We start from the raw sequence: 18,022 nt of genomic DNA on the forward strand, positions 1-18,022 counted from the left end.
ATACGACAGGAAGACACTGGAGATGTTAAACTGTGTAATCACAGGATCTAATTTTTATATGAAAAGGATTGGTCTGGTGGTTGTGTGGAAAGATGATGATGGCTTGAATTAGGTGATAGCAGTGGAATTGGTGAGAAATGATGGGGTTCTGGATACGGAGCCATCCAAAAATCGCTGATAAGAAGAGTAGGAATATGGGACTGTCAGGAACTTTAAAAATCCTGCAACGACAAACCTAATTCGGAATGTGAGAATGCAGTGCCTCTAATGAGGCAGGACCATAAACAGTTTTCTTGAACAGCTAGGGTCAATCTCTGTGTTGGGAATTTTCCCAACATTATTGTGAGATATAACCAAATAATGTACAATTGAATTGAAATTACAACTTGTTACCCCATGGTGGATTTAAAGTACATTTACTTTTAACTATACTTTTTTAAAAATGTACTTAACTTGAAAACATCTTGCTATTAAATGTATGTTAGCCTTTAATTCTTTTTTGGAGTCAGTTTTACTGACATAATTTTGCTATTATAAAGTATAATAAAATACTTTTATTTTAAAAGTATAAAAAAATCCCTCAAAAGGATAAAAAAATCCCTCAAAACAGGGAGAAAAGAGTATTAGGAGGACAACAGTTCTGCTGTTTTGAAGAGTTGAGAAAACTCGTGGTTTAGGGTTTCATAGGTGTTAACTGAAATAAAAGCTTACAGTAAATCTCAACAATATTGTGCACTAATCTGTGGAAAAAAAAGTGAGCTGAAACCACGGAAGGTCTTGATGACCATCACATTCTCATGTCTCACTTTATTCTGTAAAAGAAATATGCAAAAAAAGTTCACCTTGCACATTGGCTCATTTCAGTTAATAAAGGCTTGCAAGTTTGCATTTCCTGAAGTTAAAATTATTTGCAGGTGCTCTGTTGCATGTGCAAATAATTGATTCATTAAGGACATTCCCAGCCAGTATCAAATATCACTAAATACATGGAAATAGTTATATTGAGATAATGAAATTGCTAGCAAATTTGAGAGTTCCTATGCCCCATTAAAATCATCACTTGGTACCCACATTCACATTTGGCCAAAAAGTAGGTCATTTCATGACATTAATTGAAAATTCAGTGCATGATGTTTTCTGTGAATAAATACATGCTGATCATTTAGCCATTCATTGGTGCAACTGAATATTACACTCTTTATATATCCATCTAATGATGTGACTGAAACTGTTTGTAATAATGGTCCTGGATTTTCATTCACTTATCCATTTATTTTTGTCCATTCTTTATCTATTTATTATCTTTTCAACAAACATTTACAGAATGTTTACTATCGTAGTTCTTAATCTGAGCTGCAATCAAAATCCTCTGTGAAGCTTTTTAGGAGTAGTGATTACTGTGTAATAAACCCCTGAAACTGATTCCATAGGTCTGGACTGGGGCCAGGCATCCTTATTTTTTTCAAAGGCTCCACAGGTGACTGATACACAGTCAAGGTAGAGAGCCACAAGCTTCTCTGAAGAGTGAATGTGAACGAGCGCCTACTCACAAGTCAAGGTACTGAGACAGAGAAGTAAACAGAGAAGTAAAATTCTAGTAGAGTGCAACAGGCACACAGCTCTTCCCACTTAGGACTCGTAGACACTGGCTGAGTGTTAACTAAGTCCATTGATAGAAAATACAAAGAGGAGATTTTCTCTAAGCACCAAATCAGGTGAGTCCATATTTTCGGTCTGACCCACTACTGGATGCCTTAATCAGGTGAATTAGCCGCACAACTTCTGTGACTAACGTCAGGAAATGGAAGAGTAGAGAGGATCGGTTTCTCTCTCTGATAACAGGTTATGGGATATGAGAAGGGGTGAAGGAAGGAAGAAGGATTGCATAACAGTGAGCTCCTCAAGGTCAAGGACCAGTTCTCTTTAATATTTTTCTTCCTTTGGCCTAATTTCAGGTCCCGTAGTTGTTCTCACATAGTCCCTGCTTACCTACGAGAACTCTGCCTCTTGCTCTCTGACCAGTGACTTACACAAACAAACCCATTTTTGCTACCTGATAGGTACAGGACATTTATGGATTGTCTTAAAACTTTCTAATTCAGACAAAAATACCTTGCTTAATCTTTGACAGTAGGATTGTCTTTTCTTGCCTTGTCTCTCTGTACCATGTTTTGTTTCTACTATTTTAATTTCCATTCCCATATGCTCTTTAAATTATTTTGGTTTTTTTTCTTCTTCATTTTATAAGATCTGCATTGTCAACCTTTCTTCCTATAAATTACAGAAACAAAAACGCCAGTTTTTGTTGGAAGGGTATCCCTGGCAATTGAACTTTTTAGACTAAATAAGGCAGGGTGTGTACTCTTGATCCCCAGAGCAGCACCAGAAAGCTCCACAGAACACATTGCCCATCACAGTCCTTTATCATCTTCTGGCCCATCAAGACGGGACTTGAGAGGAGCTGGCAGGACCACACCTGGAGATCCTGTCTGGGAAACCCAATGCACGTAGCTCAGATTGGGATTCCCTAGGCAAAAATTAAAAACAAAAAACAAAAAAAAACAGAAGAAAAACTTTTAATGGTTTAGAGCTATCCTATTACGTTTAAGACCATTCCTAAATAAAATGGAAGCTCTTATTTTCTTTTTCCATTATATGACACTGGCTGGCAAGGCCTTCGTAGACCTTATAAAGAAAAAATTGTCAAAAATTGATCGCAGTGGTGTTAATTTTTCAGCTTCAGATTCATATGCAGTGTGGATATAAAGTGAATATTAATTATATAAACATGAAGTTGCATAATATAAAATATGAATAAATTCTCGCTTTCTGTGAAATACTTTGAAATAAAAACAGATCCTTTCAGTTAACGGAGCTAGTCAGGAATCTCCTAGTTTTCACAGCGAGCTGGGTGAATGAATTATAAACTATAATTCTACCACAGGAAGGTGTATGTTAGCTGGTGAAGGGAAATGCCTACCAAGTTTTGTGATGTCAAATGAACCAAAGCTGTTATTTATGTTAGAATTTACATGGTGATCTCAGATATTATTTTGTTATCTTAACATTTTCTATTTTGATTACTTTTTGAAAATATGCTCATTGACAATATCAAGCAAATATGATTAAGCTCTCTGCCTTTCTGTTATTTTATCAAATTAGTTAATATACAGTCAGCTATGGCCAATTCAGTGCTGTTAATAACCACATCCTCAAATGTGTATCTTGGAAATGTGATAAGATGCCAAGAAAGCTAAGCAATTACCATGTTGAGCCATCCATTTAATCTCTACAAAATATTAGAGACAATAGTATCAAACAAAGTTTTAAAGCATTAAACCAAAAACCTGCTACATTATTTGTTGCTTCACGTGCTCCATAGATGTTTACATCCTATTTTACATCAAAATACATGTAAATTAAAATATTTCATAATTCATTTTTTTCTTTGAGAAAATTAGTGTTGAATTATGCAAGATTTGAAACATGCAAGTCTTTAGGAATATACTCTTCCTGAAGCAGCCTCTAAATCCAAGCTCTAAAAAATGAAGCATTGATATTTTTCAGATTTTAAAATGTTTTAAAACACATTTCCCAGTGACCAGAACTCTTTCTGTGGGAAATGGGGAGATTGAATAAAAAATAAAAAAGGTTGACCTCCCTCTTTAGCTTTGGCTTTGATGTTTTGTTTCTGCTTGTTGGAAGATAAATTCCCTAACGTCTAACATCTTCTAGCCTTTCAGCCAATCAGCTTTTGTGGATGAAAGAGTGAACCCATACCATGGATCTGGTTAACTTTAGACAGCCAGGTTCTCAGCTCCCTTGTACAAACAAGATAGTTTCCTTCATTCTCTGACCCAGTTTCCAAGAAGATGAATCAAGTGTATCTCAATGTACTACTGGACCTACAGGTTACTAAAATGTGAAGTAAGGTAGCAGCTATGTATAATACACTTTTCTGTAAGAAGCATGTCAGAGACTCAAGTGCCAGGATTAGAGCCTACTTTCCAGATCTTCATCCAGATAGAATTTGGACCACAAGGATTACATCTCTGTGGGATGATATTCTCTAGAAACAAAAATTTTAAGACACGATTAATCAAATTTTTAAAATTAAATAGAAAATTCCTGTATGCATTCATTGAACATTATACTTTAATATCATATTTATATGCCAATGGAGTAAGTCTAAGGAAAATGATATTTATTGATTCATTTAAAAATCAACATTTTTTTATCCTTATTCTTGAAAACTAGATAGAACTTGTCTGTTTTGATGTACATACTTTAAAATGTAGATAGTATCATACATGCATCATTTTGTAATTTCCTTCTTATTTATGTATTCTAGATATATTAATCTCTTAACAGATACATGATTTGCAATTTTTTCTCCATTTTTTCAGTTGTCTTTTCACTTTCTTGATGATGTCCTTTGAAGAACAAAATTAATTTTGATAAAGTACCATTTTCTTTTGTTGTGATTTGGGTGTCATATCTAAGAATTTTTTTGCCAAATTCAAAGTCATTAATATTTATCCCTGTGTTTTCTTCCAAGAATTTTACAGCTTTTGCTCTTACATTTATGTCTTTGATCCATTTTGAGTTAATTTTTCTATATGATTTAAAGATCCAACTCTATTTTTTAGTATATGACTATGTAGTTGTCCTAACACTATTTATTCAATTGACCATTCTTTCCCTATTGAATAGCTTTGACATTCTTGTCAAAATCAGTTGCTCAAAGATATGTGGGTTTATTTCTGGGATTTCAATTATATTCCATTGATCTCTATGTCCATTGTTGTTACCAGCATCACACTGTCTTAATTACCATTGCTTTTTAGAAAATTTTGAAATCCTTAGTATTGTAGGGATTCTAGGTGAATCTAAGGAATTCCCCTTTTTAAAATTTTGTGTTTTTTTTAAATATTAACATGATCTCTCTTTTTTATGCTCGAGTCCTCCTTTTTCATTCTCTTCTCCCAACCCCAAGCCCAGGATCATTATGGCTGTTCTGGGTCTCTTACAATTCTATGTGAATTTTAGAATTAGCTTTTCAATTTGTATAAAAAAGTCAGCTGGGATCTGATAGAGATTGCGTTGAATCTTAAACCAATTTGGAGGAGTATTACTATCTTAAACAATTAAAAAAAATTTTGTAGCTTCCCTAGAGTAAATTTTACATTTTTTTTAACTTTGCTGCTATGTATTTGATTCTTTTTGATGCCATTGCAAATGGAATTTTTTAAATTACATTTTTAGATTGTTCATTATTAACTATAGAAACACGACTTTTGCATGTTAATTTTATATACTGCTGCTTTGCTGAATCCATTTGTTAGCTTTCATAAGGTGTGTGTGTTTGTATATGTGTAATCTTTAGTGTTTTCTACATATAAGATCCTGTCCTCTGTAAAAAGAGATAATTTTACTATTTCTTTTCCAATTTGGATGCCTCTTATTTCTTTTTCTTGTCTGATTGCTCTGATTAGAACTTTCAGGACTGTGTTGAGTAGAAGTGGTGAAAATGGGTATTCTTGTCTTGTTCATGATCTTTGAGGGAAAACTTTCAGTCTATCATCATTAAGTATAATGTTAGCTTTGGGTTCTCATATATGGGCTTCATTATGTTGAGGTACTTTCCCTCTATTCCTAGTTCTTGAGTGTTTTTATCATAAAAGAGTGTTGAGTTTTTTCAAATGCTTTTTCTGCATCAATTGAAATAATCATGTGTGGTTTTTTTCTTCATTTTGTAGATATGATGTATGACATTGGTCAATTTTCATTTGTTGAACCATCCTTGGTCATGACCATCCTCTTGGTCATATGTATAATACTTTTGATATGCTGCTGAATTGAGTCTGCTAGTATTTTGTTGAGGATTTAAAAGAGAGATACTGATCTGTAATTTTTTGTGGTGCCTTTGGTTTTAGTTTCATAGTAATACTTGCCTCATAAAGTAATTTGAGAAGTATTCTGTTTCCTTTAACTTTTTTGGAAGCATTTGTGAAGTAATGTTTTTAATTATTTGAATATTTGTCAGAATTCAGCAGTGAGGCCATCCTGGCCTGTACTCTTCTTTGTGTGTTGCTTTTGATTACTGATTTAATTCTTTCACTTGTAATAATTCTGTTCAGATTATCTGTTTCTTCTTGGGTCAGTCTTTTTTTTTTTTTTTTTTTTTTATTAGCCAACTTAATCTATATTTACTGAGCATAAGCCCTGTATGATTTCCAGGTCAGTTAGTAAGGGCAATATACATATCTCTATGTTTATAATGGGATTGTGCATAGGAAGGATAAACAATACAATTTACTGAACAATCAGATCCTAAGTCATGGGTAAAATGAATTCTTTAGTAATGTAAACTACATAATTGATCTTATTTATTTTAGTTTGCTTTCAATATTCTAGTATTAAAATAATTGATGTTTCTAGACGTGTTATGTAACTTTTAGTAATCATTTTTGTGCTAATTTATCCCTTAGAAGTGTCCTTATTTCCCTACTTTTTTCCCTCTTTCATTCTTATTTCTTTTTTTTTAATTTATTTTTTATTGGTGTTTAATTTACTAACATACAGAATAACCCCCAGTGCCCGTCACCCATTCACTCCCACCCCCCGCCCTCCTCCCCTTCTACCACCCCTAGTTCGTTTCCCAGAGTTAGCAGTCTTTATGTTCTGTCTCCCTTTCTGATATTTCCCACACATTTCTTCTCCCTTCCCTTATATTCCCTTTCACTATTATTTATATTCCCCAAATGAATGAGAACATATAATGTTTGTCCTTCTCTGACTGACTTACTTCACTCAGCATAATACCCTCCAGTTCCATCCACGTTGAAGCAAATGGTGGGTATTTGTCATTTCTAATAGCTGAGTAATATTCTTGGGTCAGTCTTGCAGTTCTAATGAATGTGTAGTGGTATTTCACTGTGGTTTTAGTTTGCATTTTTTAAAATTTCATTTATTTATTCATGAGAGACACAGAGAGAGAGAGAGAGAGAGAGAGGCAGAGACACAGGCAGAGGGAGAAACAGGCTCCATGCAGGGAGCCCAACGTGGGACTTGATCCCGGGACTCCAGGAACACGACCCGGGCTGAAGGTGGCGCTAAACTACTGAGCCACCCAAGCTGCCCTTTAGTTTGCATTTTTATGCCTAATAATGTTGAATGTCTTTACCTGTGTTTATTGACTATATATCTTTTGTGATATGTTTGTTCAAATTTTTGAACATAGTTGGTTTGGCTTATTATTGTTAACTTGTGAGATATAACTTACATGTTCTGGATTAGAGTTTTGTCAGATATTATTTTATCTTTAGTGTTTACTCTTAGGTCTGTGTTCCATATTTGTATTGATTTTTGTGTACAGTGTGCAGTAAGAGTTGAAGCTCATCTTTAATGATAATCACTTTCATTAAAAATCTGTTCTTTCTCCATTGAACTAACTTGACAACTTGGTGAAAAACCAATTGTTTTATAAATGTCTTTCATGGAGATATCTAAGTTTTGAGAACTATGTTACTTGGTGCATATGCATTTATAGTTGTATCTTCCTGCTATATCGACCTTTTTTTCAATAAGAAATGTTCCTCTTTGGGTCTAGGAATTCTCCTTTTTAAAAGTTTTTCTAATATTAATATGATCTCTCATTTTTATGTTTCTGTCTTCATGGCCTATCTTTTCACAGCCTTTTGCTTACTCTCTTTTATTTGTATTTTTATATTGAACATAAATTTCTTTAGACAATGTATACTTATGCTTATTTTTCAGTCAGGTAACCTCTGCATTTATATTGGAGTATTTAGTACATTTATACTTAATGTAATTATCAATATATTTGGTTTTATTGTCTGCTATTTTACTATTCCTCTTCTGTTTGTCTCATTTTTAGAGACCTCTTCTACCTTTTATGCTATGCAATAATTTTTTGTATACTGTTTTTATGCTCTATTATCATATTAGCTTTATTTCTTTGCATTATCTTTATTGGTTGCTTGAGGGATCACAATATGCAACTTTAACTTCCAGTAAATCAAATGAACTTTGCCAAAGTATCCATTTATCCATTCTAATTCTTTGTACATATCTATACCTATATTATATATATAAATGTAAAAAAAAATTTCACTTAAAGACTCCTGTCTTTTAAGGAAATTTAGAGAAGAACTCATATATATATAGATATATAGGTATCTATATAGATATATTTATAATTTCTTTTTTTCTGTATATGCAGTTTGTCATCTGGTATCATTATATTTCATCATGATTTTCTCTAGCACTTCTTGAATGCAGACATATTAGCAATGAATTCTCTAACATTTTTATTTATTTGAAAATGTTGTTGAACCTTTAATTCTGAAAAATAGTTTTAGATAGCCTTTTGGAAGACAAATTTTTTTTCCTCAACAATTAGAATGCTATTCTAGTATCTTATAGCTTCCATTGTCCTAATGAGAAAATAACTATTAATCATATTTTTGTTCTCTTTTATGTAATATATTTCTTTATTGTATTTAAGATTTCTCTGATTAGCTTGTAGTAGTTTATGATGTCCCTACATGTAGTTTTCTTCTGTTTATTCTACTTGTGGTTCACTGAACTTCTTGTATCAGTGAGTTAGTATTTTTCACCTAAGCTGGGAAGTTTTTTTAAGTCACTATTTCTTCAAATATTTGTCTGCCTTTTTCTCTACTCCTTGTTTGACTCTGGTTACTCTTATGAGTCATGAAAGCTGTTTCTGACACAATAGTTTAAATCTTGATAGAATGCTTGGAAATAAAACAGAAGTATAGATGAAATGCCACAATTTTGTAATGAAACCTAGTTCCTTAAATATTTGCACACACAACCCAGTAGATCTACAATGGAAAATATTAATATTTCCTGTCCTCTTTTCCTGTTTTTACAAAACTTACTCATAGGTGCATTTCCTCCCTCTGCTGTTTTTGCACGGAAAGACTTGCTACAACGATCTACCCATATTGCTACCAAGACTTTCCAAGCTTTTCGAATATTTGTGAACAATGAGCTCAATGAACTTTACACAGGATTGAAGACAGCTCAAAAGTTCCTGAGACCTGGTGGCCGTCTTGTTGCACTCTCCTTCCATTCATTAGAGGATCGCATTGTCAAACGATTCTTGCTTGGGATAAGCATGACAGAAAGGTTTAATCTTAGTGCTAGACAGAAGGTGATACAAGCATTAAAGTTGGGTTCAGGTCGTGAAAACATGGAAGGAGCCTCTATAAGCAAGGCCCCTTTAATGTGGGAATTAATACACAAGAAAGTACTTACTCCAGACGATCAGGAGGTGCAAGAAAACCCCAGAGCTCGTTCAGCCAAGCTCAGAGCAGCCATCAAATTATGAGAATGTTTTCATCGTTTGATCCTTTAAGTCCCCCCCCACAGTTTCTCTTCTTTTGTTGTGATATTACTGAACAACTTAATATAAGAAAGTATGAGAATTTATATCTATATAAAGAGATATACTGTATATGTGTGGAAATTAAGGATATTTACCATTTTTTTCCTTAGAAAGAAAATGTCAGAAATATTAGCATGACACAGAAAGTTCAACTCAAGGAGCAGCAGCATCTCAAAACTGGAAAAATGTGTTTATCTGAGCATTATATTTAATTATGAAATACAGTCCTTTCTCTAAAATCAGGAAATTTTTTAAAATGAAGAATACTGTGAATATCTAAATATGTAAATTCAAGCTGTCAAAAGAGAGAAGTTATAATTGTATCTGCATGCTCTAGATTCTGAATTTAGATATTCACATTTGCAACAGACTTTCTGTGGGTCAAATAATTAGTAATGATCATGAAAGAAATTTTTATTTTTATTTAGGAATAATTAAGTAGTATTATAGTCCTCTCAAATATAGGTATTATGCAAATTTTAAATTTTAAAGTATTTTTAAAATGCATCATATTGTCATTTTTGAAATTATAGTGTTCATTGTTTTAAAGGTATTTTACAGTATGAAATATACCATTTTTTATGTATTACAAAGTAAAAATGCAGAATTACTCTAATAGCCCTCATAGAGAATATTTCATGAAACTTATATTTGAAGTTAATTATGTTTTTTCCCAGAATGCCTTTGACACATAATAAAATATGTCATTATTTGATTCCTGCATTTTTTTTAAGACTATTTTTTTCATGAGAGACACATAGAGAGAGAGGCAGAAACACAGAGGGAGAAGCACGCTCCCTGCAGGAAGCCCGATGCAGGACTGGATCCCAGGACCCTGGGATCACGCCCTGAGCCAAAGGTAGACGCTCAACCCCTGGGCCACCCAGGGATCCCTGAAACCTGCAGGATTTTAAATTGAGCTATTCGAAATAATTCAACCAAGTCTATTTGAAATAGAAATGTGTATGATATATTAAGGAATATACCCCTAACGTTTTTATTACCTAATAGTAACTCTATTAGTAAAATGCTTATTTAGGAGACATTCAGTTGGTAAAGGATTCTTTAACACATTAATGAGATTGATTCATGATTCACATATCAACTTTTTATATGTAAATATGCATTTCTAATTTTTTCAGTTATTCAGCAAGTACTGAGCTAGGCAGAGAAACAAAGGTAAATAAAATACACATACCTCACAGTACTTGTTCTATGGAGTCTGTAGTCTAGTGGAGAAGAGTGATGGTAGTTAAATAATCACAAAAATCAATACAAAATTAACAGTGGTAAAAGCTACAAAGAAGCTGTACAGGGCACTGCAAGAACATCTAATAGGGGTTTCAGTTACTGAAGGAAACCGGGTCTGACATTATAATGCTGAATTATGACTTGAAGGATGAATAAGAGATATAATTAGTCAAAGGGTATGTTGGCATGTTGATTAAGGTATTTATAAATGACTGCTTTCTTAAGTAGCTATCCCTATAATCATATTTATACTATTATTATGTTTAGTAAACTATTCAAATATAGGAAAAATTTATCTTCTCAATTATGGTGACAGATTCTGAATTGGTGAGTACAAGTGAATAAAATATCAACGTAAGTATGGGCAAAGGATAGGAATTAAGTAGTTGAATTCACCTTTGATTTACTTTACCTCTGTAATGCTTGACTTTAATTCTCAAGCTTATTTGACACTTTGTAGGCTTTATTCAAATCAGAGCAATTCTGCAGTGAAATTAATTTCTAATTGTGGAGAATTAGAAAATATTCTAGGGAGCAGTGTCCTCAAATTAGAGAAAAATGACTGTACATAGGCTACTCCATTGAATCCTTCCTGAAAAGAGGTTTCAGTTTTTCTTGCAAATAAGTCATATTTGTGAATGAGAAAGGTTCCCAAAGATACATTCCCATCCAAGTACCTGGTTAGAAAATAAGAGATCACACTCTTTTGTACAATGACCTATTTCATCTGTCATTTTTGGATCCTGTAGAGTATGGGGATTTCTTGAATGTTCTTGAATGTTAGATGGAAAGTGACTGCATTGGGTTGAATAGTGTTTTCCCCTCAAAAATTCATGTCCTTCTCAGAATGTCAGAATATGACCTTATTTGGTGATACGGTCACTGCAGATGTAAGTAGTTCAGCTGAAGTCATGCCAGAGCCGAGCAGGCCCTTAATCCAGTATGTGTGTTGTCTTATAAGAAGAGAAGATGGAGATGCGGGGCAGAATGGCACATGGAGGTAAAGGCAGAGGTTAGAACGATTCATCCACAAGCCAGGGCACACCAGGGATTGCTGGCCCCCATTAGAAGCCAAGAGAGAAGCATGGAATAGATGCTCCCTCAGGCTTACGGGCGAGCCACCAACTTTGCTGACGCCTTGACTTCCGACCTCCAGACTGCAGAACCATGACACGATACACTCCCGTTGTTGGAAGGCACCCAGCGTGGGGTAATTTGTTACAGCAGCTCCAGGACCGGATACCATAATAGAAGAAAATCTGCACTATGCATGAAAAACATCCCTTCTTCAACAAACACAAAATTGGTTTAAAATGTGGTAGTGTGAAAATACAGGAGCTATTTTCTGTTTTAGGCTGTTAAACAATCATTCTTGCCTGCTTCTTAGTCTTTGCTGTGGGACACGTAATAAAATATATGAATGAGTTTTAAATGGTTAATGCTGGAAAATGCTTTTGTGAAATCCAAATAATACATACAGAATATAAACACTGATTGTTAAAAGAAATGCGCATTTCTTTTCTAATAAAGTATAATGAATACAAAACAAGCAATCGTTTTACATTTCTTTTTTTTTTTTAAATATTTTTTTTTTTTTTTTTAAATTTTTTATTTATTTATGATAGTCACACAGAGAGAAAGAGAGAGGCAGAGACACAGGCAGAGGGAGAAGCAGGCTCCATGCACCGGGAGCCCGACGTGGGATTCGATCCTGGGTCTCCAGGATCGCGCCCTGGGCCAAAGGCAGGCGCCAAACCGCTGCGCCACCCAGGGATCCCTCGTTTTACATTTCTTATCTGCGGCTTTCTACCAATCACTTTAATAGAGCATCAGTACCATTGTGTAAGTTCTTAAGAAGTTTGAGTTCATTGCTTATTAAGAAATTAAATAATAACTGCACGCAATTTTTAGTTGATATCTCTATTTGGCGTATTCATTTTGTTTTAAATATTGTATATTAGTTACTATAGAATCTTTGGAGCTTCTAGGGTCTTTTGGAAGACATGAATGGTATCTATATATCTTTTATATTTCATGTAATATATAAAATTATAATTTATGCTCCAAGTCATTTATATTGAATTATTTATCATGTTACAACCAACAGTTTATAAGAGAATACTATATGCCTAAGTAGGTTTCTTTATATCTCTTATAATTTCCTTGCAAGCATTTGAAAATCATAATTTTTTTACTTTTTACAATTTTTTAAACATTGTATTTAAATTCAATTTGCCAGCATATAGTATAACACGCAGTGCTCATTCTGTGAAGTGCCCCCCTCAGTGCCCATCACCATGTCACCTTATCCTCCCCACCCGTCTCCCTTTCCACTACCCTGTGTTCCCAGGGTCAGGAGTCTCTCATGGTTTGTCTTCTTCTCTAATTTTTCCCACTCAGTTTCCCCCCTTCCCTTACGGTCCCTTTCACTATTATATTCCATGTATGTGTGAAACCATATAATTGTCTTTCTCCGATTGACTTACTTCACTCAGCATGATACCCTCCGGTTACAAAAGACTCCGCCCCAAGATTGCTAGAACTCATACAGCAATTCGGCAGCGTGGCAGGATACAAAATCAGTGCCCAGAAATCAGTGGCATTTCTATACACTAACAATGAGACTGAAGAAAGAGAAATTAAGGAGTCAATCCCATTTACAATTGCACCCAAAGCATAAGATAGCTAGGAATAAACCTAACCAAAGAGGTAAAGGATCTATACCCTAAAAACTATAGAACACTCCTAAAGAAATTGAGGAAGATGTAAAGAGATGGAAAAATATTCCATGCTCATGGATTGGAAGAATTAATATTGTGAAAATGTCCATGCTACCCAGGGCAACTTACACATTTAATGCAATCCCTCTCAAAATACCATGGACTTTCTTCAGAGAGTTGGAACAAATCATCTTAAAATTTGTGTGGAATCAGAAAAGGCCACAAATAACCAGGGGAATATTGAAAGAAAAAAAAAACATAGCTTGGGGCATCGCAATGCCAGATTTCAGGTTGTACTACAAAGCTGTGACCATCAAGACAGTGTGGTACTGGCACAAAAACAGACACATAGATACAGAAATTCTTTTTTTCTGATTTATGTTTTTAAATAAGTAGAAATGATGAATCTACACTGCAGATTTAAAATTTTTTTATTTCATTTCAAATCTCTCATTCAAAAAATATGAGATAGTTCTTAATGGAACTTTCAAAATGTACAACAAATAAGAAATTTGTATCCACACTTTTATTTCATTTATACACACACACACACACACACACACACACACACACACATTCATTACATAGCATGTATTAAAAGTTGACTATTTTGGTGAGGAGAACTGGCTGGCTCAGTGGGAAGGGCATGCAGCTTGGGGCCATGAGTTTGAGCCCCATGTTGGGTGTAGAGATTACTTATATAAATAAGCTTTAAAAAAAAAAAAAAAAGCTGACTATTGGGGCACCTGGGTGGCTCAGTAATTGAGCATCTGCCTTCAGCCCAGGGAGTGACTCCAGAGTCCTGGGATTGAGTCCCGCATCGGGCTCCCTGCATGGAACCTGCTTCTCCCCCTGCCTGTGTCTCTGCCTCTCTCTCTCTGTGTCTCTCATGAATAAATCAATAAAATCTTTAAAAGTAATAAAAATAAAAAGCTGACTATTAAGAATTTAAAATTTTTTTATTTTTGATTTTTTAAATTTATTTATGATAGTCACACACACACACACACACAGAGAGAGAGAGAGGCAGAGACATAGGCAGAGGGAGAAGCAGGCTCCATGCACCGGGAGCCCGATGTGGGATTCGATCCCGGGTCTCCAGGATCGCGCCCTGGGCCAAAGGCAGGCGCCAAACCGCTGCGCCACCCAGGGATCCCTATTAAGAATTTAAAATCAATTCTCACTTCTCTCCTTTTTTATAGTTTTATACTATATTATCCATTAATAAATTTAATAAATTGAAGGTGACATTTTTTAACTTTTTCAATTTAAATATAGTTAACATGCAATGTTATATTAGTTTCATATTTGCAACGTAGTGATTCCACAATCCTACACATTACACTCTGCTCCCCATAGTAAGTGTAGTTAGTATCTGGCACCTTACAAAACTATTGCAATATTATGGACTATATTCCCTACATTGTACTTTCCATTCTTGTGACTTATTTTATAACTAGTCTGTACCTTTTAATCCCCATTACCTATCTCACCCACCCTGTTAATCCTCTACCTTCCGGAAGTCACTCAGTTTGTTCCCTGTATTTATGATTCTGTTTCTGGGTTCATTGGTTTGCTTTGTTTCATTTTTGGTTGTTTGGGTTTTTGATTTTTAGATCCCACATCAAAGTGAAATTATATGTTATTTGTCTTTGTCTGACTTATTTCACTTAGCATAATACCCCCTAGCTCCAGTCATATTGTCACAAATGACAAGATTTCATTCTTTTTTTTTTATTTCATTCTTTTTATGGCTGAGTGATAGTCCATTTTATGCATATACCACATCTTTATCCATCATCTATTGGTGGACACTTGGGTCGCTTCCATAACTTGGCTGTTGTAAATAATGCAGTAAGCATAGAGAACACATGTCTTTTTGAGTTCGTGTTTTCATTTTGGGGGGATAAATATACAGTGGTGGAATTACTGGGTTATGTGGCATTTCTATTTTAATTTTTGAGGAACCTCCAGACTGTTTTTACACCAACCAGCAGTGCCTGTGGGGTTTCTTTTCTCTGCATCCTCACCAACACTTGTTATTTCTGATCTTTTTGTTTTTTGTTTTTAATTTATTTATTCATGAGAGGCACAGAGAGAGGCAGAGACGCAGGCAGAGGGAGAAGCAGGCTCCATGCAGGGAGCCTGATGTGGGACTCGATCCCGGGTCTCTGGGGTCACACCCTGGGCTGAAGGCAGATGCTCAACTGCTGAACCAACCAGGTGCCCTCGCACCTTTTTTCTTTTCTTTTCTTTTCTTTCTTTCTTTCTTTCTTTCTTTCTTTCTTTCTTTCTTTCTTTCTTTCTTTCCTTCCTTCCTTCCTTCCTTCCTTCCTTCCTTCCTTCCTTCCTTCCTTCTTTCTTTTCTTTTTTCTTTCTTTCTTTCTTTCTTTCTTTCTTTCTTTCTTTCTTTCTTTCTTTTCTGGTCTTTTTGATACTAGACATTCTGACAGGTGTAAGGTAGTATCTCACTGTGATTTTGATTTCCATGTCCCTAAGCCTTAGTGATGCTGAGCATTTTTTCTTGTATATCTTCTTTGGAAAAAGGTATATTCAGGTCCTGTACCCATTTCTTTTTTTTTTTTTTTTTTTTTGTCCTGTACCCATTTCTTAATTGAATTATTTGTTTTGGTGCTGAATTGTATAAGTTCTTTATATATTCAGGGCATTAATCTTTTTTGGTTATTCTTTTTTATTTTATTTTAAGTTCTTTATATATTTAGGGCATTAATCCTTTATTGGTTATTCTTTTTTATTTTATTTTAACTTTATAGTTTAGACTTACTTAGGGCCATTTGCACATGTTTATAGAATATTTGGTTTAACAGATGACAAGACGGCTCCTCCTCAGTGGGACCCTGGCCTAAACATATTTGCTTTACTCATAGCAAAAGGATGAAATTAAAAATAGAAGCTTTTGATTTGTTCTTGCTTTTAAACTCCCTTTCACTTTCTCTGTTCACATTATCTATGAATTTCTTATGCCAACTGAGGTGGCATTATGCTTCAAATCTACAGTAGACAAAGGAGTATGAGGCAATATTAACATGTCCTCTCATGAACTAAGCCCTACCTGTTAGATTCTTTGTAATGGCTAAGAATTAACAAATTGCTTATGGTCACAATTGTGTAATTATTTTAATTGAGCTACTTTTCTTTTGAGTTCCTGTGATTGCTGTATTACTCTCATAGATTTGTGTGTGTAAGCAACATTCTATAATAGAAAGGAGTAAGCATTAAAGAATAAAAGGGAATTTTGTGAAGTGCCTCATAAATATAAATTTAGTGATAGAAATCTTGATCAGAGATATATTTTTTCTCAGAACCACAATGCCATATGTTCGATGTTGAATGAAGCATGGTTTGTAAAAATCAGCATCATATTCTAAAGAGGCTGGATTGTATAACAAGCATAACTATTTTTATATTATTTCCTCCAATTTCATCTGTTTAGAGCTACTATTTCCAACTAATGTTTGGTAACACACAGCATGATCTGCAGGAATACTAAGAGAAAGTTTAAATATAAATTATTTTTATAAGCCTGGTTACAGCATAAATTTCCCAAAACATTAAAAAGTTCAATAGAATTAATTACTTAAGATGCAATGGTGATAGTTCATAACATCTGTTATTTAGATGGACCTTAAAATCTTCACAGACTTTTTGGCCTCTTACTGTTTTCTTATAGTCTACCAAAATTGTTGGACAATAAAGTAAATAAATATAATGCTCTGATAAGCAAAGAAGAAGGTTGTCTTTTTGGTAATGTCACATTTCCTTAAGCAATTGTTTACCTTAAATACTGAACAAGTTTTCTAACCATTAGCTCATGCCTTATTAAATATATCATTGCCCAGGCACTAAAATACGAAGGTGAAATCAAATGATAGAACATGCTCCATTTCTCATTCTTGGATAATTGCTTCTGTCCGTTAAACTCCATCTTTATGCTTTGGCCAATATACTTGTCAGCCCTGCACAGAGTGGAATTTGCATTGTTAAACAATCAAATAGTAAAATTCCTTATTCCTTCACAAGGAAAATATTATCATCCAACTCTTACAGATGCTAACTTGAGGAGGAGCCTGTATAGAATTGTAAATTACACTTACTGACTTTGGACTCAGAAAAACAAGTTTGAATTCCAGGTCTGCATATATTAGCTGAATACATGAACTTGGGCATACTCTTTAAATCTCTTGAGTCCTCATTTATTTCACTTTCAGATGAGAATAGTATTGGTACTTTCTCATCAGGTTGCTATGAATCAAATAGAAAATACTCAATAAATATTTATGAGCTAACTGAAAGTTATAATTACCAAAATGTAACTCACATTTCTGGACATCATGATTAAAGATATGCATGCTTTACTCTTGGTAATTTTAAGTTCAGCCTCTGCTGCTAGCAGTTGTGACTTGGGTTATAGTCAGCTTTGTTATTTGGAAACGTTATCCCCATTTATTATTTATTTAATACCCCCAGTGTTTGCAATATATTGACAGAGCATATAAAACGCAGTCATTGCTCTTATGGAGTTTCCATTTATAAGAAAATGCAATGGGAAAGAAAAAAAAAGTTGTTATTTTGCCTTCATTTAGGTTGGATGAAG

General features: G+C 34.2%; 1 protein-coding gene and 1 long non-coding RNA gene across 9 annotated transcripts in view; one reads left to right on the plus strand and one right to left on the minus strand.

Moving 5' to 3' along the window:
• The window catches only part of METTL15 (methyltransferase like 15), a 328,227-nt gene that overhangs the window by 168,218 nt on the left and 141,987 nt on the right, over positions 1-18,022 (plus strand). For 4 of the 8 annotated variants that reach the window (XM_025459823.3, XM_025459821.3, XM_049098717.1 and 1 more), the window contains one exon: positions 8,934-12,236. The exons of the other annotated variants lie outside the window; for them this stretch is intronic. In XM_025459823.3, coding sequence (XP_025315608.1) covers positions 8,934-9,379 — 446 coding nt within the window. In that variant the 3' untranslated portion in view covers positions 9,380-12,236. Of the gene's footprint in view, positions 1-8,933; positions 12,237-18,022 lie in introns of those variants that run through there. 8 annotated transcript variants of the gene reach the window in all.
• LOC125753225 (uncharacterized) overlaps positions 1-18,022 on the minus strand; it is a 93,145-nt gene that overhangs the window by 21,312 nt on the left and 53,811 nt on the right. The window lies entirely within an intron of this gene.

The sequence above is a fragment of the Canis lupus genome, chromosome 21, assembly GCF_003254725.2.
Source record: "Canis lupus dingo isolate Sandy chromosome 21, ASM325472v2, whole genome shotgun sequence".
NCBI lineage: Eukaryota > Metazoa > Chordata > Mammalia > Carnivora > Canidae > Canis > Canis lupus.